Source organism: Trachemys scripta, chromosome 5 (genome assembly GCF_013100865.1).
Source record: "Trachemys scripta elegans isolate TJP31775 chromosome 5, CAS_Tse_1.0, whole genome shotgun sequence".
Lineage (NCBI taxonomy): Eukaryota > Metazoa > Chordata > Testudines > Emydidae > Trachemys > Trachemys scripta.
Genome location: NC_048302.1, coordinates 7,072,637 through 7,096,653, shown reverse-complemented (window position 1 = coordinate 7,096,653; position 24,017 = coordinate 7,072,637). Strand labels below are relative to the sequence as shown.

General features: G+C 46.3%; 1 protein-coding gene across 17 annotated transcripts in view; it reads left to right on the top strand.

The window, feature by feature from the left end:
* Window positions 1-24,017, top strand: part of EPHA5 (EPH receptor A5) — a 323,509-nt gene that overhangs the window by 88,633 nt on the left and 210,859 nt on the right. For all 17 annotated transcript variants that reach the window (XM_034771961.1, XM_034771956.1, XM_034771968.1 and 14 more), the window contains exon 2: window positions 23,267-23,422. In XM_034771961.1, the coding sequence (XP_034627852.1) occupies window positions 23,267-23,422 (156 nt within the window). The remainder of the gene's footprint in view (window positions 1-23,266; window positions 23,423-24,017) is intronic.

The window sequence follows — 24,017 nt, the reverse complement described above, 5'->3', positions numbered from 1 at the left end:
TTTTTTTCTCTTAATTAATTGGCCTCTCAGAGTTGGTAAGACAACTCCCACCTGTTTATGCTCTCTGTATGTGTGTATATATATCTCCTCATTATATGTTCCATTCTATATGCATCCGAAGAAGTGGGCTGTAGTCCACGAAAGCTTATGCTCTAATAAATTTGTTAGTCTCTAAGGTGCCACAAGTACTCCTGTTCTTCTTTTTGCGGATACAGACTAACACGGCTGTTACTCTGAGAGTAGTGTGAAGAGGTCTTAGCGTAAATGTGAATCAGGCCCAATGTCTCTCTCCCTTTCTCTCTGCCTTCTCTTTTCTGAGGTAGTGGCTCATTCTGGAGGCTGCAAGGTTCTTGGAAATGGGTTTTGGATGTTCAGCTGTGGTTCATTCCTCATCTTGGCTTGCCAGAGATTATTCCAAACAAGAAGACTTAAAACTCTAAACACAAGCAGCTTCATGCCATTCTTTGTCAGGTGAGTCTCTGGTGTCAATTAAACTGAAATTAAGCTTGTTGATGACACCAAAATTGGAGGAGTAACCAACACACAGGAAGACAGAATCTTCCTGATTATATTGGGGGGTTCTGAGACTCATCTTCCGTGGGATGTCCACATTCATGTTGGGATTCTGTTGCTACTACAGTAGAAACCCTATTTTACTAACTAATCAGAAATTGAGGCGTTCATAACATTGAAAACTTCATAAAATTGAACATCTCAAAATTACAGTAGATGAAGTGCATAAATTGCAGGATGGTGCACTGCGTTGCTTTCTTCTTGTCCTTCAAATCATGGCAAAGCAATTTCCAATGCACGGAAGGCGTCGAAATGTGAAAAGCTGTCAACTTGTTCTTCATCGAAATCACTTTCATTGTGTGATTTTTTCCCTCCCGCCCAATCAGGAAAAATGGTTCGTACAACTGGTCATTCGTAAGATTGGTATTCATAAAATCAAGGTTCTGCTGTATTTGCTTTATGACCTTTTAGATCAGTACATGTGTTGCTGCACGTTGCTCCGTCCTTCTGTGATAGGGCCAGATTCTCATACCTTTACTCGGGCTGAATACTACCTTTTTATTCCAATGGTTGGTGCCATTCATGTCAACATGGAATAAGGTGTTACACAATGTGAGAAAGGGGATCAGAATCTAGCTCAGAAGGTCTTCATTTCTGTGTTGGCTGCTACTCATCAGTTAGCCCTGCTTAGAGTATCTTCCACCTGGCATGGCTTTATATTTAATCAATGACTGTATTTGCATCTAAAACCACCAGTTTCAGGACAGACTACCCCCTTTCAGAGCCATACTGAGTCAGACCAAAGTATCCTGTCGTCTGACAGTGGCCAATGCCAGGTGCCCCAGAGGGAATGAACAGAACAGGTGATCATCAAGTGATCCATCCATCCCATCGCCCATTCCCAGCTTCTGGCAAACCGAGGCTAGGCACACCGTCCCTGACCATCCTGGCTAATGGATTGCGATATGGACTACATGCTAAAAGGGAGGAAGACCTCCCCTTATGTTCCTGGGGTGCACAGGAGCGAGCAGGTGGTAGTGTGAATGGGTGAAGAGTAGCCAAATGGGTGTGATGGGGAGAGGAGTATTGTTTCGGCAGCTACAATGGTACAGAGTCTTCTGGACCTTGGTGTTGTGTAGTTGACTCACTTCCCCTTGATCAGGGCTGTGCCTAAAGTCACAAAATAGCCATGAGAGATGTGTTGTGACCAAGCTTCATGTGGTAGCTCAGACTGCAAACATCTTCATTTGTAGCATAGAGCTATCTAGAGAAGTCACATTTCCGTATTGCAACCAGAGAAGATGCTGCTTCTGCCACTCACTGTATCTCAGATGTGTTCAGTGGATCTCCTTGGAAGGGTTTCACCCTTAGGTCTTTGCTCATCAGCACAGGAATGCTTTTGCAAAACTTCATTCGAAGGCATGCCCCTCTTTTACCTGGCTCCTGCCATGATCATTTGGCTTTCACATTACTGTTGCTCTCAGTCAACCCCAAAATTCCCAAGAAGTTGTGATGTAAAATTAGTAATGCTGAATTATCCTGGGGGGAGTGGGTGGGTCTTAGTTTTGACTCCTCGGTAAAGCCTGCAGCTGGATTAAAATACCTCTGTTTAACACCTTTGTGAGAGAACTTAGTCTCTAAATTTGACATGAATTATGAGTTTGCGATGCTGGTGCAACTTCGGGACCTTTTTCTTTTGAAAGTATTCTTGCTGAAATTACAGGAGAAGAGAATCCTTCAGACTGTCAAAATCATAGAGATGTAGGCTGGAAGGGACCTTGAGAGGTCATGAAGTCCAGCCCCCTGTTCTGAGACAGGACCAAGTCAACCTGGACAATTTCTGTCAGGTGTTTGTCCAACCTGTTCTTCAAAACCTCGAAGGATGGGGATTCTACAGCCTCCCTTGGAAGCCTGTTCCCTAAAAAAATGAAGGTAAATCACTAACCTCCCCATATTGTCAGTTACTTAGGGCTAGTCTACACTACCCACCCGGATCGGTGGATAGAAATCGATCTCTCGGGGATCAATTTATCACGTCTCATTTAGACGGATAAATCGATCCCCGAATCGATGTGCATACTCCCACCTCGTCAGGAGGAGTAAGCGCTGTCGACAGGGGAGCCGCGGCGGTCGATTTGCCGCCATCCTCACAGCGGGGTAAGTCGAATAGGATACCTCGAATTCAGCTACGCTATTCACGTAGCTGAATTTGCGTATCTTAAATCGACCCCCCCACCCCAATGTAGAACTAGCCAAAAACACAAGATTTATTTTCTGTTTCATCCCTTCTGCTGCTGCAGCTCCATCTTCCTGAAGGTGAAGCTCTGCATGGTTTTAAGCCATGGTTTCTACGGAGTGGCTCCATCCGTCATTCCTGCTTCTGCCGGTAAATCCCTCTGCCGTCATTTTAATCATTTTCATAGATCCCTGTAGCCCATCTAGCTGGTTGTGAATTAAATCCAGGTTCTTTGAGAGACAGATTTTTGAAGGGCTCAATACCCAGGTGTAGCGAGGCGGTGGGATACCCCACATCCCCGCTGAGGGCCGAACCTCCCCTAACACCAACATGGGCGGAGCCACCGGGTCCGGCGCCCGCCCCTCAGAGGTCACGGCGCTGACCCGGAAGTATAAAAGCCCTCCTGCAGAGCTCAGTGGAGAACAAGCCGGCGGAGAGAGCAGATGTCTGTGGCTGAGCTCCCGCTTGGGAGACAGCAGCAGGCCGCGACCGGCCTGAGGACTCACCAGGCCAGCCGAGCCTACCCCTCTCCAGCTACCCCGAGGAGGAGCCGAGCCTGCCCCTCTCCAGCTACCCCGAGGAGGACTGGCCGAGCCTGCCCCTTTCCAGCTACCCCGAGGAGGAGCCGGACCTGCCCTTCGCTACCTACCCGGAGGAACCGATGCTGGTGGAGACCACCGAGGACACTAGTATGGCCCAGGTACCCTACGAGGGGGAGTGTGGAAGTAGCCCGGGGGCAGCCGACCCCAGTCTGGCTGCAGCACTGCCAGAGCCTATGTTGGTGTGTTGCGGCCAGGATCCCCACTGACAGCAGTTAGTTTCCACCGCTGCTAGGGCCCCAGGCTGGGACGCAGTGGAGTGGGAGGGCCTGCGTCCCCCCTGCCACCCACTCCTTGAGTGACAGACTCCCCCTTTCCCTGGCCTAGAGAGGCTGGGACCCCTAACTCATTGACTCAGCCCCTGCTTAAGGGCCTGGGTTCCTGACCTATTGGCTCAGACCCTGCTTAAGGGCCTGAGCCCCAGAGTGCGTGGTTGCTGCCCGCCCTGATTGAGGGCCCGGGGCTTTTCCTGAACTATTGGCTCAGCCCCTGCTTAAGGACCTGAGCCCCTAACCGTGTGTTTGCTGTCCCACACTACCGCCGGACCAGGACTGACGGCGGACCATAGCGAGGTGGTGGGATACCCCACAGCCCCGCTGAGGGCCGAACCTTGGCCGAGACCTCTACACCAGGGCACTTACTTGCATCACTCCTGGTAGAGGAGACTCCGCCACCCTTTCCTTCACTTATCTGAGACCGTACAGAGTATTCTTTTGAAGGTAAAAACAACAAGGAGTCCTTGTGGCACCTTAGAGACTAACACATTGATTTGGGCATAAGCTTTCTTGGGCTAAAGCCCAGTTCATGCATCTGATGAAGTGGGTTTTAGCCCATGAAAGCTTATGCCCAAATCAATGTGTTAGTCTCTAAGGTGCCACAAGGACTACTCCTTCTTTTTGCTGGCTACCACTCTACTCTCTAACCCATCTTTTGAAGGTAGAATCTTGCCTTTGGGCATCTTATGTGTATGGATCCCCATATCTTATTCTTCAGGAGTGAGAGAGCTTAAAAAAAACAGTCGTCCCCCCCCACCCCCAAAAAAAGTTTAAAAATTCATGCAGGTGAATGTATAGCTAACATTTCTCTGCCTGTTCCACCCACTCTTTATATTGTTCTTGGTCACTTTCCTTTAGGGAGATATTGATTAAAATTTGCAATTCAAGCTGCTCTCTTTATAAGTCCTTCAGTATGTGAAGAGCATCCATTTTTGCACCGCACTGCAGCTTTCCCAGATACCTGGTCTTTCCCCCCCCCCCCGTTAAATGGACATCTTGTCAAATAGTGTTTGCACAGGCTGACAGAAATAGAGGTCTTGGAGAGAAAGCCAGATCCCTGCGCATACACTCTAACAAACAGAATCAAAATGTCAGACACAAGTGAAATGTATCGGTGCGCTCTCCTGTCAGACTTTGCTAATATCACCCAGATAAAATGACAATGGAACACCTGCCTGATGTTAACCTATTTTTATCAGAGATTGTTTCACATATTTATAGTTAGTTAGAAGCAATGGGCTATCAGAGAGAAAGCTTTCAATTATTATTTTTTTTATGCTGAAATGAAATGCCCACACTTCATCATACAGTAAAAAGTCCAGGGCAGGGAAGTCATTTCCAAATAGCAGAGCAATTAATAAAGAAAGAAAAAATAATTTCACAGTCCATTGTTAAATTAGCAATTCTTCAGAGTGTCTATAATTCCTGGCAGAATTAATATGCACTTTGAAGCCTTGGGCAGCAGTACGTGGGTATATTTCATTTACTCCTGCAGCCTTAAGACTGAAATGTAGGGGAAGAAAAAATCTTGAAATAGCAAAGGAAATACACCAGTTCTTCTATATCTGTCATTCAACTGCTACCTAGCTTACAAATTATCAACGAAAACATAAACATTGGCTTTAGATTACAGCTGTGATTCTTTAAAGCTGAAGTAACGGAGACAGTTGTTGGAAAATGACGAGCATTAAGTAATGCAGGAAAAAATAGGGCAGCCAGCAATGACAACATAAATTTGTGAACAGGGGAGAACGTGTATGATAAAAGTGCAGTATATTCTCACCGCGCTGAAGGGAAATATTTTACAGAAGCATTTGTAAATTGAATGCATCTACATAATGTAGCAACAAATTTAATTGCCACAGTTTTTGGTTTTAAAGTTGGCTGGATGACAGGAGAATTTGTATTCAAAATAATAAATCCTATGTTTTTTTTACCACTTATCCATATGCTTTTTAAAAAAGTGATGTAGAACCGAGTTAAGTTGCATGGCCTTAGACATTCCTATTCGACATTTCACGCGTCTCTCTCTTTAAAAACAAAAGCACCTACATATCTTAGTCATTTGGAGATGTTGGAGAAGCAAATGGATGCGGTCTGTGATTAAAGCCCAGGTCTGGGAATCCAGGGAGCTGGTTCTACTGCAGGCTTGCTATGAGATGAGTGGGACAGAAGGGGGAATAGCAAGGGATCTAGTAAAATGGAAAAGAAGATGAAGAGGGAATGATTCCCAGGAGGAACAGATGCAGGGGAAAGAGACAGGCAGGCATAGGAGCAGGGAGAAAGTTTGGAGCCTTCCTATCTTGTGTCAACGCTTCAGATGCTTGGCACAGTCCCAGTCCTTGGTCTTGCTTGAGCACAAGGACCATGCAGGACTAGAGCTACTAGTATTCAGAGCTGCTGAAATACTGAGGCACAAGGACTGTGTGGGACCAGCCCAACATCACTAGTGAGGAGAATGCAAGGTGCAAGGATAGTGGCACAAAGGCTGCACCAATGGGCAGAGTGCAGGTGAGTTAGTCAGATATGCCTCGTAAATGCAATAGATTCCGTTGCTCATTCATGTGTGTCATGGATATCAAAGTCATGTCTGTGGCACGTGTGTGTCTGGGTGTGCATGCATCTTAAAAACACAACAATAAGGAACCGCAGTGCTGCTTCTGCACATTCTGTGGCTTTTTATGACGGACATTCTACAACATCAGAAACAATTACGTACACCAAAGAAACACATTTCATGAGATTTCTAGAAAACAATATTGCCTGTTTCAGTCACTCAAAAATCATGAGGTTGACTCAAAAAAAAACCCCTACAAGATTTTGAAGAAAATAAGCAAAGAACCCAACATGTGACTTGTCGTCTGTTTTTTGAACCTTTAGAACTTGTGTTATCAAGTGCTTCCATAAAACCAGGGTGGCTAGAAAGTTACTTTTTTTTAATGAAAGCTGAGATCCTCCTATGACTTACGAGTTCTAGGACTCCAGGAGCTAGAGCTTTAAGAAAAACACGCCAGGGACCCACAGGAGTTGTGATCAGATCATGATCGTTGGCAACACTGGAGAACATTCATCCATGGGACAGAATTCACAATGGCAAGTTTTTATGTGGGGAAGGAGAAATGCTGGTCGCTGTCCTTTCAAGACATTCCCAGAGGTCATTACTTGCCTCTCTCACCTGGACTAGCATGCCACTCCCTACTATTATTCTGACGATTCTAGTTTGATGCATTTATGGGCATACTCTGCCTTCAACTTTGTCACAGAGCTCTCATTTACTTTAGTGAGTAGTATTCCACACATGCAACAAAGGAAGAAGATGGTCTTTGATTACCAGTGCCCGACTCGGCACATATAGGTTTTGTTTGAAACAGGGAGCCCCTTACCCTGTAGCATGAAGTAATTAATAAGGGGAAGAATTTGTAAGTTAATACAAGGAAGAAGAGAGGAGTGGTAAAGTTAATAAGATGGTCTATGTTTCCAACACAAATACGTGCTTGTTGACAGTGGTTATTTTTCTGGGTATAGCTGGGGAACCAATTAAATTTAAGATGAGCAATAGTAATCCCTCCTAATAGTTTGGGAATGAAACCTTCATAAATCAAGCTTTGACAGCTCTAAATCTGACGAACTGCCAGAACCAGCAGAACAGCTGCTGCTAAATGCGCTGCAGGCTAGTGCTTGATGATATGTTGAAGTCTGGCAATGGGAACTGGGTTTGGCAGGGAAGGAAGGATAGTCAGGTTATGTGTGTTGGGAAAGAAAAGAAACCTTTGCTTTGCTTCTCTTCTCCTCCTCCAAAGTTTTGGAACAGCTGCACCTGCTAAGAGACCAATTCCAGAGCACAGCTAAGTGTAGAGGAGGTGAATTCTAATCGACCTTGGGCACGGGCAGTAGGAGAACAGTCCCAAAACACGAAAGCATCTTCAGTGTTTCTATTCCAAATAATACCCCCAAAATGCCAATCAGAGTCTAAAGGCAAAATTCTCTGCTCTGGACTCGTCCCTCGTGTGCCCTTAGGCCTGAGGTGCTTGTGACTGAGTACTCGGTGTTCCTCACTAACACATAAGCAGGGCTGTCAGCCCCAGGCACTCAGAAGTCATGAGCCAGCCCCCTCCAAAATCCTGAGATTGTCCTGTTCCCTGTCCCCTGACTGCCCTGACCTATCCACACCCCCGCTCTCTGATAGGCCCCCCAGGACTCCCATACCTATCCAACCGCCCCTGTTCCCTGTCCCCTGACCGCCTCCACAAACCTCTGCCCCATCCAACCCCCCCATTCCCCATCCCCTGACCACTCCCCCGCAGAACCTCCACCCCATTCAACCCCCCCTGCTCCTTGTCCCCTGAATGCCCCATCCCGGGACCCCGGGACCCCGCGCCCCTAACCACCCCCCCTGGACCCCACCCCCATCCAACCCCCCCCATCCACCCCTCCTGCTTCCTTCTCCTGACTGCCCCCCTGGGATCCCACCCCCATCCAGCTGCTCCCTGCTTCCTGTCCCCTGACTGCCCCCGGGGGCTCTCTGCCCCTTCTCCACCCCCCCCCCCCCCTACCCTGCCGCCCCGGGGGGGCGGGCCGGGAGCCGCTGCCCCCGGCCACGCTGCCTGGCAGGAGCTCGCAGCCCCTCCACCCACAGCGCTGCCTGTGGGGCGGCGTGGCTGTGGGGGGGGACAGGAGGGGAGGGGCCGGGGGCTAGCCTCCCTGGCCGGGAGCTCAAGCAGCGGGCAGGACGGTCCCGCGGGCTGGATGTGGCCTGCGGGCCGTAGTTTGCCCACCCCTGCATTAGCGTAAGTGAGTCACTCTGGGTTCCCCTGTAAAGTGTCCTGGGGCACTCATGCTTGCCCTCGGGGAGGATCCACCCCCCCGTACATTTTTTAATTTGTTCGACCTCACTGAACTGAGTGCAATTGCATGGGTTGTAAATCAGGGCAGAATCTGGCCCAATGGGAGTTGCATCAAAGGAAGTGAGGGCAGAATTGGATCCAGTTCATTGTGATGTCATGCCCCAGGATTTTTGGGAAAAGGAGCATATTCAAAAGGGAGAGCCACACAGTAGACTCGAGTGGTGCTTTAGCGTGACAGTCAGTGCCCAGCCTCACTGATGGGAATGTCACCTGCAGCAGAACTACTGGGGACCTTCATTATCCAGTGGTGTTTCTGGGGTTTAATGAAATAGGGTCCAGACTTGCAAATGCTTTTGCACTTTACTCTCATGAGTAGCCCACCTGACTTCAGGTTTATTCCCCTGTGTGTGTTTGCACTGAGGGCCCAGAGATTGTGGTCTGTACAAGGTGTGTCTGAATCGTCCTCCAAGGAAATTTGAATAGAGGTGTTCTGCCGGATGCATATTAATCCATTCCATTTGATTAAACTGATTTAAAATTAAATTACACGCTACAGAGAAAGTTCTACTGAGAAAGATGATTGCAAGTCTAAAAACAAAAAGCAAGCGAGATTTAGGTTGGATATTAGGAAACAAAACGTTCTAACTCTGATATGTAACCTGTTCCAGTGTGCTACCTAGGGAGATTGTGGAGTCCACATCACTGGAGGTTTTGAGACCAGATGAGACAAATGCCTGTCAGAGATGGCCTAGGGTTTACTTAATCCTGCAGGAGGTGGACTGGATGACCTCTCAAGGTTCCTTCTGGCTCTACATTTGTATGATTCTATAAAAACAAACCCGTGTGTGTGCGTGTGTGTGTGTGTGTGTGTGTGTGTCTGTCTGTGTGTGTGTGTGTGTGTTTAAATCAAGCTTTTAAAAATAATTATTTTTTGATGCCCTAGCCCTCCTGCAGAATGGCTAGTGAAGGTCATTTTGGACCCAGATGCCAAATGACGTAAGTGGAGGAGATGCCGATTGACACCAGCTGAGGATCAGGCCCAAAGGGGTTTAAAATACAATAATCCTGTATTTCTTTATCCCCGAAGGACTCTTGTCACTAGAAGTACTCCAGAACTGGCATGCCCACATCTCCAATAGATGAAGTCGTACAACATAAGATCATCCAGGCAGTTGCATCTCAGGCAACACATGTACAGTGTATTAGTTTAGGCGAAAGCCCTGAAATGCCAGTCGAGCAAACATCCATGACATAAATCATCAACATAAATCCTCCCAAATGTCATATTTCTTAACCACCATTGGCTGCAATTTTCTAAACCACAGCATAATTAGAGAATCTTTCTGTCTTTGCTGGCCAGGATCCAAATTTGTATGGCAGACTGAATCAGAGAGCTAGACCTTTTTTTTGCAATACTGTGCCAGCAAACATCTGGCTTTGGGAAAGTTAGTCCATTTTCCAGTGGATTTTACCAATTGATTATTTTTACGTGAATAGCGACACAGCTGTCTGTGCTAACATATAGGGAACTTCAGGCATGATTGCTTGATCCTACTCCCATTCAATTCAGTGAGAGTTGGGCCACTGATTTTAATGGGCGTAGAACTGAACCTTTTGGGCTGAATCCTTCTATTCCTACTCAGGCCTTGTCTACACTAGGGGGAGGGGGGGATCGATCTAAGTTACGCAACTTCAGCTACTTGAATAACATAGGTGAAAAGAACAGGAGTACTTGTGGCACCTTAGAGACTAACAAATTTATTAGAGCATAAGCTGTAGTCCACGAAAGCTTATGCTCTAATAAATGTGTTAGTCTCTAAGGTGCCACAAGTACTCCTGTTCTTTTTGCGGATACAGACTAACACGGCTGCTACTCTGAAACATAGGTGAAGTCGATGTACTTAGATCTACTCACCGCGGTGTCTTCACTGTGGTGAGTCGACAGCTGACACTCCCCTGTCGACTCTGCCTCTTGCTCCGATGGAGTACCAGAGTCGACGGGAGAGGGCGCGGCAGTCGATTTATCACGTCTAGACTAGACACGATAAATCGACCCCCGCTGGATCGATTGCTGCCTGTTGATCCTGTGGGTAGTGTAGACAAGCCCTAAGTCACTATTCAGGCAAAACTCCCACTGAACTCCTGGGGAGTCCTCCCTGAATAAGGACTGAAGCGTCTGGCCTATTGCTATTCCTCTTACTTGGCACATAGATTCATAGATTCCCAGGCGTGATCACAGAATTTCCCCAAAATAATTCACACAACATATCTTTTAGAAAAAACATGCAGTCTTGGTTTAAAAATTGTCAGTAATGATGCTGACCTGACATTTTAACTAAAACTTATGTAGTAAAGGGAGAATAAAGTAAAACAATAACACCAGAGTATTTGTAGATGCAAAAAAAAAGATGACTACAATCTTGTGGCTGATATTTTACTCACACAAATATCAGGAAATTTAAAGTTCTGCTTATTGGCACATGTTCTCGTGTCATATATGAAGCCATGTTCTACTCTTAGTTACACCAGCATATACCAGAAATGAATAACTTGAAATGAATGAAGTTATTCCAGTTCACTCCTATGAAAGTGAGTGCAAAATTTGGCTACCACTCTTTTGTAATAAATTGTTGCGAATTCTTGTGAGTCTCATTACATTTCATGTTTGGTTTTTAAAAGGCCAGCTCCTGGAGGCATGTGATTGTATGAAAATCTCAACTTTCTTTTAAAAAAATGGTTTTGCACCAAAACTTAAAAATGTTACCCAACTGCATCCTAAAGGCTCAAAAGTCACAAAGCAAATGAAAGAATCCAGCGCTGCTTATTTTTCTTTTTAAAATCTATCTCCCTATACAAAAATCTTACAGATATATAATGCCTTACTATCAGGACTCCATGTATTCTGCAGCTGTGAAATTCACCCCATGCAGCAGAAATGAGCTACAGAATCTCAGCTTTCATTAAATAGATCTGTTTCTAGCCTGCCTACCTGAGTCTGCAGAGAGCCTGTAGTAATTGTTCTGAGAAGTGTAAACTGTCTTTTTAATGTCAATCAGGAGTCCACGTAGTCTGTGGCTGCAGAATTTGGCTTTTTCCCAACATGCCGCAGAATTTAGCATTTTTGCTATGGAATTTGCCCTTTTGCTGCAGCCAAGCACTGGGCATTCTGGGTTCTGTCTCCCTGCCCTGCTGGGACCTACCGCTTGCTCCCCAGCTTTCCCCTCAAGGAGGAGCTGATGGGATCACAGCACATGCTCCCTGCATTGTTCAGTGAACCCGGGCAGCAGGGGGCTGGGAAGCCAGAGCTGGAGTCCACCTTGCAGTTGGGGAATGGAGAGAGCCAAACGTGTAGGCTGCTGAGCGGGACTGCATGGAGAACGGGGCAGCAGCTGAAGCCTGTAGGAGCTGGGGAGATGAGGCCAGCTAGAGGCGCCCCCTTTCCCTGGAAGTGTCTGAGCTGGCTCAAGGGAACAGTGTAGGAGCTGGGCTGGTAATACAGCAGAGCCAAAAACCCTTCTCAGAAATCCTCCGCTGAAAATAGTCACTGAGAAATTGTACATGAACGAGTCCCTGCCGCCGGGGTGGGGGGGATGGGATGATGGAAATGAAGCCTGGCTCTCAGCAATAGAATCCATGAAAGCCGATGTGGGACTTATACACCCATAGATCCCCAGGCCAGAGGGGACCACTGTGAGCATCTCATCTGAGCTCCTGAATAACAGACCAGAGAACTTCCCCGGGATACATCCTGGTTGAGCTCGAGCAGATCTTTTAGGGAAACATCCCTTTTTGATTTAAACATTGCTAGGGACGGAAACTCCACCACAGCCCTTGGTCAGTTGTTCCAATGGTTAAATACCCTCACCGTTAAAAATGCCTTATTTCCAGTCTGAATTTATCTGGCTCTGGACAGTTTAGAAGCTGATACCCTGGCATTTGGTCTCATGGTGCCACGGAGAACGGGGATCTGCTGACTGTTTGATCGGGGGTGGTTTGGAGAGGGCGGCGGGTACTCATCCCTCAGTGATGAAGCAGGGGAGAGGGGCTGGTTTGGCTGGCAGAGTCCCTGTTTGAATGATCATTGGAATACAGCTGGGTGGTGTTGATTGTAATACTAATTACACAGTAGAGCCTTGTATAAGTGTCTTCTGATTGAAATCAAAATAAATAAGTATATGCAATGGGATCAAGCTATAGATGCTGCGGGAGCCATAACGGTAAACACCCTTCTGTCTTTAGTATCTCAGCCCATTCACAGAGATGGCAGCTTTCCCTCTTTAAGAAATAAAAGGAGAAACCCAATGTGCCACGGATTAAAACAAGCTTTTGCTTCTCTGAGGCTGTGTACTCCCGTGTGCACACGTGATTAACATTCCCTGGTGGGTACCACCGTGCCCGGATGGGCACCTTCTAATGCTGTCTGAAAGGGAGTGGGCTCCCAGAGGGTAGGGAATTTGAATTCAGTATGCAACGGGGCTACCACATGGCACTCATCCCACCCGGCAATCCTGGCCCCCCTGCCCGCAGCCCAGCCTCCATCGCTCCCCCTTGGCTGACTGGGAGGCAGAAGCGGTGGTTGCGCCATCTGGAGGCTGTGTTGGCTCCTGCAGGACAGGCAGCTGGGCCTCTCCTCTCTCACTGCCCCCCCTCCCCTCGCATGCAGCTGGGAAGGGGCAGTGGGGGTGTGGCAGCCAGAGGGAGGGGTCTCAGCAAGGTGAGGGGCCCTAGCTCCTTCCCTTCCCCCCACAGCCAGCTGCACTAGGTCTTCCAAAGCCACCAGAGCCACCCCCAGCACCTAGGCACCCATCAGCCACCCCAACAGTACTCAGCACCAACCCCAGTCCCCAGTCAGCCACCCAGCCCCTACAGTATGCCACCACCACAGAGCCCACATCCTATCGTAATTAATAACGGCAATAACACCTCTTAATTAGTGGGTTTCATCAGCAGATCTCCAAGCACTTTACAAAGGAGGTCAGAATCATTATCCCCATTTTAAAGATGGGGAAACTGAGGCACGGGGAGGGGACGCAACTTGCCCAGCGTCAACCAGCAGACCAGTGGCAGAGCCAGGAATAAGGCCCAGGCCTCCTGAGTTCCAGTTCAGTGCTCTCTCCACTAGGCCACTCTGCCTTCCTCTATGTTGTATCCTAGATCTCTTTATGGATTACAGACCTAGCTGATTTTGGGATCTGGTGACATGTTCAGAGCAATGCCTGTAATGAAATGTTGATGGGGTTTTCTTCTGTTTAGAAGACCCTCATTAGTTCATTAATAGTTGTTAATTCTTGGTTTCCCAGATGGTGCACTCCTGTCATAAATTGCTGTCTGACAGTTTAGTGATTCACATGGTGAAGAAGTGATATTTCAGGGGGAGGAAGTGGAAGCACTAATTTATTTATACTCTAGCTTTCAAGGTTGTTTCTTATTCAGAAGCTGGAGATGATTTCAATGCACAATGCAGACATGACCCTTAAACCTGGATTGAAGTGAGGTTGGGCAGATTAGCATAAAAATACATGATATTCCCTAAGAACATGCCCTCCATAAAAGAATGTTCCCATTTGGGATGCGCTTACCTTCAAAGTAAGTTTCTGTGCCTTCTTCTTTAAGGTGCAAATTAGTCAGAGGACACATTTATTGAACGATTGCAGGCAACTGCCCCAAAGGCCGGTTCTACCGATCTTGAGCTGCAGCAAAGGTGCTTGAGCTGCCGTAGGATTCTGGGATGACTCAGGGCATCAGAGAACCGGACAGCTTTGCATTATAGTGTTTTATTAGTGGATATTTATTTAATTCCCTTCAGCTCCCCAAGGTAGGCTGAGAGAGAGAATGACTCACACACTAACACAGATAGCTGAACCAAAAAGGAGACATTATCAGGGAAGTCTATATGTTTCCTGTGGCAGTATATTCTTGGCAGCAGTTTGAGTTACCCTGCAGTTCAAGGACAGTTGTTAGGAAGTACAGGATTAATTCTTAACAACCTGCTTGAAAAATCCTGCAGGAACAGATTTGATTTTCCTGTGGAGTCCTTTTGCACTATTTAAAAGGGCTTAGAGATCATCTGTTTTATATTTTTGGTTATAAGACAACCATGACAATCTGCTTCATCTGTTTTTTTTAAGTAGAAATGTATGTCATTATCACAAATCAAGGTTCAGAGTGGCTCGGTTGCTTAAATTGATTCCATACTTCAAAATTTGTTCAGAAACAAAGGGCCAGGCAGGGCTTTTTTGGAGTTAGTGATATAATGGTTTAAATGCTTGAAGGCTCAGTAGCTCTGGAGACTTCAAATCGGATCTGATTTATTTGTAACTCTTTTTTACCTCATCTCAAAGCATCCTCCCTTTGCTAGAGCAACGTGCTAATGAAGGCAGAGTTGATTAGCAGCTGTTTTCTTACTGCTGAATATAGGCAGCTGAATATAGACAACAGACTCTTTACCTGTGCTTGGTCCTAGCTCCTGTTTCTTTGAGGGGCTTAAGGTCATATCCTGTAAGTGGAGGATGTATCAAGTCCAGACAAGCTGGAGTACTTTTGATAAGAATCATAGATATGTAGGACTAAAAAGGGACCTCAAAAGGCCATCAAGTCCAGCCCGCTGTGCTGAGGCAGGACCAAGTAAACCTAGACCATCCCTAACAGGTGTTTGTCCAACCTGTTCTTAGAAACCTCCAATGATGGGGATACCACAGCCTCCCTAGGTCACCTGTTCCAGTGCTTACCCACCCTGGGAATTAGACAGCTTCTCCTAAATCGAACCTGGCTGCAAACTGTTAATTTGTGCTACTGTATTTTGTTTGACTCAACACTGACATTTAACAGTGAGCCAAATCACTGTGGAATGACCAGGGAAGGCTTGTGCTAGTTGCCTTTGCCGTAGGAGAGAGGTGGTGTGGAGTTGCATCAGCCCACGAGAGCATGGGAAGGCGCTGTGCCTCAGAGAAAGGTTGCACCTCTGAGGGCTCTCCGCAGCACAGGGAGAGTGTGCCTTCGGCACCAGCCTCTAGCAGGGGCGCGCTTGCTTTTTTCTTGGGTGCTTGGTGGTGAGGAAGGAAATGTCTTGCCTCTTCTTTTTCCCTTTTGTATGCCCAAGGGTGAGCATTGGCTGGGAGCACAGAGACTCCTGTTGTACGCAGGGCACAAGGGAGAGAAGGCTTCGTCTGCCTTCTCTTCTAGGTACCCAGGCACTTTTTTCTGTTTTTGCACTAAGCACTTCCACTCGCTTCATTGGGCCTCAGATCAGGCCCTGTGGTGGTGCAGATCCCTCACAATCAGCCTCAACCCAGCACATGTGTGAGGCTTGTCAAGCCTGGAGAAAAGCAGGTCCTTAAAAGGGACGCCAGAGAGAGAGAGACTATAAAACGTAGAATGGTTGTAGAGGATAAAGGCTCCAAAAACCTCTGCACCGGGAAAATTCCCAGGTTGCCAGATCAGCCAGCTTTGTGGCCCAGAACCACATCTGGGACCAGATGTCCTGATTTTATAGGGACAGTCCCGATTTGGGGGTCTTTTTCTTATAAAGGCTCCTATTACTCCCCGTCCTCATCCTGATTTTTCACACTTGCTATCTGGCCATCCTAGCCACTTGCAAAGCTTCACTTCCTAATCCAGCTGCCAGTTTGAGGAATCAATCCATGAGATTCCAGATCCAATAGCCTCTTCCCGCTGTCCTTCCTCACATTGACCTCCATTGCTAATCCAGCATTGAATCACGTACAGAATAAACTATAGCGAGCTATTTTTAGTCCATGCGGAAGATTTTCCTATGTTTGTCTAAAACTAAAAAAGGCCAAACTTTGACTTGCTAATAATGGATGTTCTGCTGACGGAAACAAATCCTTGTTTGTGTCTGACTCCACCATATTGGCCCTGGACTCTGGCGTAGTCAGGCTGTGTCTAAAAAGAGCTTTTTCTTTAGCAATCGTTTGTATTTAAAGAATAGTTTCGCACATCGCTGGCTGGTTAACCAGCGAAGTGGGCAGCAATTCTAATTTTAGGAACAAAGAGGTGGGTGTCATTGACAGCTCCAAACTTTATTTGAATTCTTTTAGCTGTCTTGTAGCAAATGAGAGGGAATCCTAGAGCTTATCTCTACTGGTTTTTCTCCTCTCTTGAAATGAGAGGGGCTGCCATGAAAACGAATCTGTACGTCAGGCTGGAGATAAGTACCCTTTCAAAAGCTGTTGAATAAGAAATAGAAAGATAAAGCAAAGAGGAATAAGGTAAGATGTTATTAGAAATTAAACCCCAGAGACCTGGGTAATTTTAAGTAAAGTCATGTATACAGCATAAAGTGCTTTTCAGAGGGAATGGCAGCAGAGAACCTAGACCAGATCCCAAGGTATGTTTAAATATCCCATAGGGGAGGTTATGGTAGAGGCCAACTCTGTGCCCAATCCCTGGAGAAGATGAGTTGTTACAGCTGCAGCTATGGCAGTTTGGCTGTTTAGCTCAGGCAACTTGTGCTTTAGCTCTGGGGGTCCCAGGCTCGGTGCCCAGCTTGTTGGCCGTGACAGCGGCCTTCACACTTAATATACAGTCATTTATGAATGTCGTTGCATTTATTAATTATGGCTGGGATCTACGTGAGTTAGGTGCCCGACTTCCACTGAAATTCAGTGGGAGATAGGTGCCCAACTCCTTTAGGCTTCTTTTAAAATCCTACCTAGTGCCTGGATTAAAGAAAACCTGTTCAGGTTAGTTGCGTGGGTGTCTTGTTGAGGTTCTAGTAGGAACAGGCTTTACTTTGCTCATGGTGAGAAGGGCTGGCCTCTGTGGGCCAGATGCTCCTTTACAGCCACAAGAAGTGCGTGTCGTTGGGACAAGAAGCGGATTCCTTCCCTCAAAGTTGAGGCAGAACTTTCCACTGGGGTTCTGGGCCTTGGGTCTGGAGCTGGGGAGGTGTGTAACCGGAGTGGCGCTGAGATCACACACACATGCACACTGCCTGTCCTCTAGCCGCAAGCACTGGTGGCCTCTCTATAACACAGCAGTTTTGCTTTGCAGCATGCATCACAGCACGTGCAGCCTTTTTTAGGATCCCTCAGAAGACAGTAATTCTATCCTGGCCATTTCTGCACTGTTCCATCCTGGCCCCACCTTGGTCATTCCCTACAGCTCTCCTTTCCCATCTCTGTGGCGAATTCCCTCCTTGAACTGGAACACATTACACCTCCACTAGTTGGCTCAGACTCTATTCTGTTGTGAGCTTTACACGGGCTGAGCGTCACCCTAGGTGTGATGCCCACAATTGCTGCAGTTGTGTATACTCTTCTGAGACTCCCGTGGACCTCTATTCCATGTGAGCTCAGCCATCAGAATTCAGGCAGGCAGTTCAGTCTGCACAGTGTCTGGGATATGTGCGTTTTAAATGCCATCGATTGTTCCTTTTCCCTAAAGGGTGGAACTGGTGTAAGACTTGTGTGGACTGGGACATGTTTATCAAGAAAAGGGTTTTAATTAAAACTCCAGTTTCTGAGCTTCCCATTGGCAGTTGCCATCTTGCTGAAAGTGACATACTCAGAATCAAGTGGCAGCTCAGACTGCAGACGAGTGTGCATTTTGTTACTGTACTAATACGGTCCTATGGATTCTTCTGACTTGGGCCCCAATTCAGAAACGTGCTTAAACAAGTGCCTGACTTTAAGCATGTGACTAGTCCCATTGGAGTCCATTGGGTATTTGTAAGCACCTCACTGAATCCAGACTTTGGACCAGAAATTAAGTGGATAGAAACTGGTGTATTGTCCTCAATGCTGATTACTGCCGCGGTCACAAACGACATTGCTTATTAACGAGATGGCCACAAGGTGATTCAGGGATGGCAGTCAGTATTGACAATCAGATGAGTAAGTGGAGGTAGTGTCTTAGAAGGGCACAGCAAGCTCCCATGTGCTGTGCGATGAATTGAGAGGTACAACAAGAATACGTCCACAACAAACATCGTGCTTTATGGCATGATGTCATTGTTCAGCCCCTGACATGGCGTAACGCACAAATTCCCCAATTCTTCTATGCAGTGATACAGCGGGAACAGTCAAGGGTAAAAATTCTTGCATCATAAAATGCCCCTGGATGAATGGGCACAAAAACCCATACCATGTTAAGGTTGCCAAGTGCAGCAGTAACTTACGACAGGCACTTTGCTCCACAGAAGGGTGTCATACAGCCTGAGTGGGCATTCAGATTGCTGTGAAAAAGGATACAGCTTTTATTTTCATGTAATGTCCGTTATTAAAATATTATGTGAATACCCTGGGATCAAGCATCAGGGCATATTTGTTAGCATCGTGTTTATTCATGAAAACAAAACATTCTATTCAAGCCGAGCTATATATCGCACTGTCAACGGCAAATTGTGTCTTGTTGAAAATCTAGCAGAGAAAGCTGACTTATCTTGCATGTGCTGCTTTACAGAAAATAGAACCCCAGCAAACTCTTGTGCCATAATGATTTTCTGTCTTTCTTGATGAGACATAATGAGATAAATGCAAGACCTTTTTGAAGGCTAATTACATATTGTACACTCTAGACATCAGTTGTCCCTGTTAGATGATGTGCATTTTTTGCTTTCATTTCATCTTCTCTGTTGTCTGCGTATGCATGTGAATTTGGTTTAGCTTTGAAATACAAATTGGGATTAGGGAGGAACTGGGTGTATTTCCTCCCTCCCCCCCCCCCAGATCTTTGCAGATATTCTACTGTAATACAATACATCATTAGAGATCAGGTAAAACTTGGAGGTAGATGTGAAGTAAATAAAAGGCCTGAATTTCAGGCATGGAGCTGGGGATGGTGCCATAAACCATGCCAGTTCTTGAATAGTTTATGAACAACCCTCCGGAATAAATTCAAAACTGAGCGTGCTTTAGGGTTCTGTGTTTCTGTTATTTATACGGATGGTTATGGCCAGATTTTCAAAAGTTCTCAGCACCCACCACCGGGAGCAGATTTTAAATACAGTTTATCCCCAGCTTATTTAGGTGCTTAAGTGGAAATAGCTCGGTGCTGAGCTCTTTGGGGTATTGGGACCTTACATTTTCATTTTACATTTAAAGGTGTAGCCAATGATTTTAGTTTCTTGTTCATTTATTGTGTGATGTTATAACTAACGAACATGTTATGTCAGATATAATGGTTGTATGCTACATAGAGTTAAGTTATAGGATTATAAAAGTACAAGATTGATCAGTATGTAGAGGGAATAATCATGTATTAGGTATCTAAGGCCTGGTCCCCACTTAGTCCGGACTTCGGACTAAGGTACGCAAATTCAGCTACGTTAATAACGTAGCTGAATTCGAAGTACCTTAGTCCGGACTTACCGCGGTCCAGACGCGACAGGAAGTCTCCCTCCGTCGACGCCGCGTACTCCTCTCGGCGAGCTGGAGTACCGGCGCCGACTGTGAGCACTTCCGGGATCGATCCGGGATCGATTTATCGTGTCTTAACCAGACGCGATAAATCGATCACAGAACATCGATGGTGTGCCGCCGGACCAGCCGGTAAGTGAAGACTAGGCCTAAGTAAATAGGGCTGAAATGCAAGACCTATAGGCTGAGGACTGCAAGATTTTAGCTTAGCCATATGTAAGCCATAGAGTTAAGGAACGCTGATATAAGTAAGTGACCAAAGAATAATCTGATGTCCTAAGATTACTAGAAAAGATATACCAATGGGTGATATTGCAAAGATACCTGGTAATCACATTTTTCTAACACATGCCCTAACCGCAGAGTGCACTATGTGCAGAAATGCTAATGATGTATAGTGAGAATCACATTATAAAGGAGGGTGCCTAGATTAGGAAAATTGAGCTCCCTATGGGAAACTCCAGCAGGAACCAGCCTCTCTATTGATAATCAATCCGTGAGAGACCCGTCAGACCATAACACTATTGTTAAGGACGTGAGTAGAACTATATTTGTAACTTGTGCATTGGTCTGCATAGAATTTCTATATGCTTGGGTAATCAGAACTTTAATTGTAATGTTAATAAAACTTGTAGAACAGACTAGACCTTGGACTTGTGAATGTCTGTGCGGTCATTACCCTGGGTCTTTATGTTCCTTAGAGACTCTACATCTAAAGCAAGTAGCAGAGGTGACTTTCACTCTCTTACGCTTGAAACTGTAGCTACCAAAGTCGAACCCATGGTGGTGTAATACCACGTTACAAAATTCACATTAAATACAATAAAAGGCTACAAAGGCTACCCCTTAGCCTTTTTGAAAAGCTAAAATTCCTTGTCAATATCATGGACCAAGTATAATGATTGCCCTTAAACACTTCCCCATTGTCTTCAATATATAACATTCCCTAAGTGTATGCACCAATCCCTTTTCAAAGTGTAAGGAAGATTAAGAACTACTGCCGCTGCTAAGGTGACCATGTCTAAGGTTGTTGTTTGTTGGTTGGTCTCTCTCTTGTCTTGTCCATCTTGTAATCATTGTATTCACTCTGTCTCCTCCTCTCCAGAAGCAAGAACTGTCAATCACCCATGGTATATAGACCATGGAAATATGGAAGATTTCTGTGTATTCTTACCACACTGCCATGTTTCTTGTTTGTTTTTGAATTGCAGTCACATTTGCAAGAGCTGCAGTTTTAATCTAGGGTGACTGGTTGATTTCAACAGCACTCTTTGAAGTGCGGGGAGGGGGTGACTGAAATCAGAGTAGCTTTTGCATCACCCTGTTGTCATGATAACTCCTTAAGGTATTGTGCTTTCGTGTCCAATCAGAAGAAGCCAATGTACAGGGAGGTGTGATAGATGAAGAGTTGTGTGAAATCTTTCATATGTGCAGAGACTAGAAATTGGCTAACTGCATAATTTACCCTGATCCACTAACGAACAAAAAAAAATCCACACTTCATCCAACATGATGGCAACATTTTGATCTCAGATCCATGCAGCAGATCTTAAAAACTGCTACTGTAGTGGTACATCATGTTGTTGTGGTGGTAGTGAGGATTTTAATAGTTGCCAATACACTGGATTTTCTTTGCACAATATTTGCCAGGCAAGAACTTTGAATGACAGATTGAAAGTCTTTTTTAATTTCCATGTACCTTCTGTAAGTATGTCTGAGTGCCTTAGTAACAGGATGGTCATAATTATTTTACAGTGATTCTCCAGGAATCAGAAAAGTAACAGCATTTTTGAGCTGGCAAACTGGATGTGTGTGTCTATTTTAGATTTCAGAAATGGCAGGAAATCAAACTTCCCAAAAGGATCTATCTGAACTTTAATTTTCCTTTACTGCTGACTGTAGATCCAGCAATTAAAGAGCTAGTTTGTTTTCTTTTAAAGACCAGAAACATGTGCAAAACTGTATGTACATTTATCATGGTTGAATGTGAAACTGAAGTGAATGAGTGCAGAAAAATGATCAGATTTTTCTAAAGAGCTCAGCACCAGTAGCTCCAAGTTACACTTATGTGGACTGGCCAGATTTCTAAAAAGGCGGAGGACCCAGCCTTCCCCATTGAGGTCAGTAGGCGCTGCTGTAAACTGAGCTCTTTAGAAAATCTAGCCCTTAATCTCCAAGGGTCTGTGCCTGCAAGGTGCTGAGCGCCTCCCGTGAAGTCGAGAATGCTCAGCGTCTTGCAGGAAGAGCAGCCAATGAACTTTGAGCCTGTGCTGACAGTGCTTTGAAATCAGACACAATTAATGTATGAACTTCAAATTACCAAAGGGGGGAAAAGAATCCCCAACCCAACCTCACGCGGGATATGGGAAAAAAGAGAACACAAATGATAGCTCTCAGTCTGTAAGGCCCATCATACATATACATTACAGCTAGAGGGAATGTATTATACAGCGGGCATGTCTGGATCAGGGGGTACCCAGAGATAGCTGTCTTATATGGAGCGGTTCAAAATTCTTCACAGGTTTTCTGGAAGAAACCCTGGGGAAATAGTCTTATTAGAATGCCTTAAAGCTGTCTGTACAGATATCACGTCCTCTCCAGGATGGCATGATTATTTTATTTGCTGAGACATTGATTCTGGGCACGGGACATCTTAAACGAAATCCACAAAACATATTTTACCGCTCTCCTAAGCTGTGTCTAAGAGTGAGTGAAAAAGCAACGCTTTGATGTTTTCCAAAGCAGAGAGAGAAGCCAGAAGATCTGTTAGGTCTAATACATTCAGCAAGGAAAATAACTATCTGACAAAGGCAGCGGCTAGAGAAATCAGTGGCCCAAATGGTCTCATTCTCTTCTGCACAAATATTTTAAACATGCACCACATATTAGCATGAAAATCTCCCATCTCCCGCTTGTGTTTTTTAAATAATTCACGAGAAAATAGCTCACGAGTGTTTGTGGTTGTGTCTCACTAAGGCTATGTCTACGCTGCAGCGGGGGCCATTTCCAGCTCGAGGAGCCATACGGGCACTAGCTCGGCTCAAGCGGACTGGCTAAAAATAGCAGCGTGGCCAAGGCGGTGTGGGCGGGGCTCGTGGCCAAGGCGGTGTGGGTGTGGCTCGTGGCCAAGGCGGTGTGGGCTGTGGCTCGTGGCCAAGGCGGTGTGGGCGTGGCTCGTGGCCAAGGCGGTGTGGGCTGTGGCTCGTGGCCAAGGCGGTGTGGGTGGGGCTCGTGGCCAAGGCGGTGTGGGCGTGGCTCGGGCTACCTGCCCGAGTTCAGTCCCATCGGAGAATGTCTCGCTGAGCTGGGAATCCCACCTCCCCGCTGCAGTGAAGAGGGCCTCTAAAGATGTGTGTGAAAAAGAAATGGGAAGGGATGAATATTTGCTGGAAGAATTTAGTCTCCGGTTCCTCTCTTACAGTCTGCAGACCTGGATTCTTCAAGGCCTCTCCCCAGAGCCCATCCTGCAGTAAGTGCCCCCCTCACAGCTACACGCACGAGGAAGCGTCCACCTCCTGTCTGTGTGAAGAACACTATTTCAGAAGGGAGTCGGACCCGCCTACGATGGCCTGTACAAGTAAGCACGTACTGTGTATCTTTTAATCCGTTTGCGCTGTTACGCACAAGGAATGGGCACAATGACAAGAAAGAAAGTGCTTTTACAGGCTTTGCGCCTGATCCTGACCTGGCTTGTGCTAGTTTTACACTTCTGTAATCCACTGGCTTCATCTAAATTACTCCTGATTTACACCACTGGACTTGAGAGTAGAATCAAGGCTCTTGGCCTCTAAAGTAGGGATTTGATCCAGTGGGTGTTTGTGGAGTTTAGCATGTGGAACTGGACATGCAGCATCTAGAATTGCACGCTGCTGGTGTGCGTGTGTTGTAAAATATAGTTATTTAGCTATAGATCTAGGTAGACACACTATATATGGGTGCCACTTAGTTAGGGTTACCATACGTCCGGATTTTCCCGGACATGTCCGGCTTTTTGGGCCTCAAATCCCTGTCCGGGGGGAAATCCCAAAAAGCCGAACATGTCCGGGAAAATAGGGACATGCGGGGCTGGGGGTGCTGGGCCAGGGACCGGGGCCGGGGCCGGCGGTGCTGGGCTGGGGGCCGGGGCCGGGCCGGGGGCTGGCCCGGGGCCGGCACCCCAGGGCCCGAGCCGA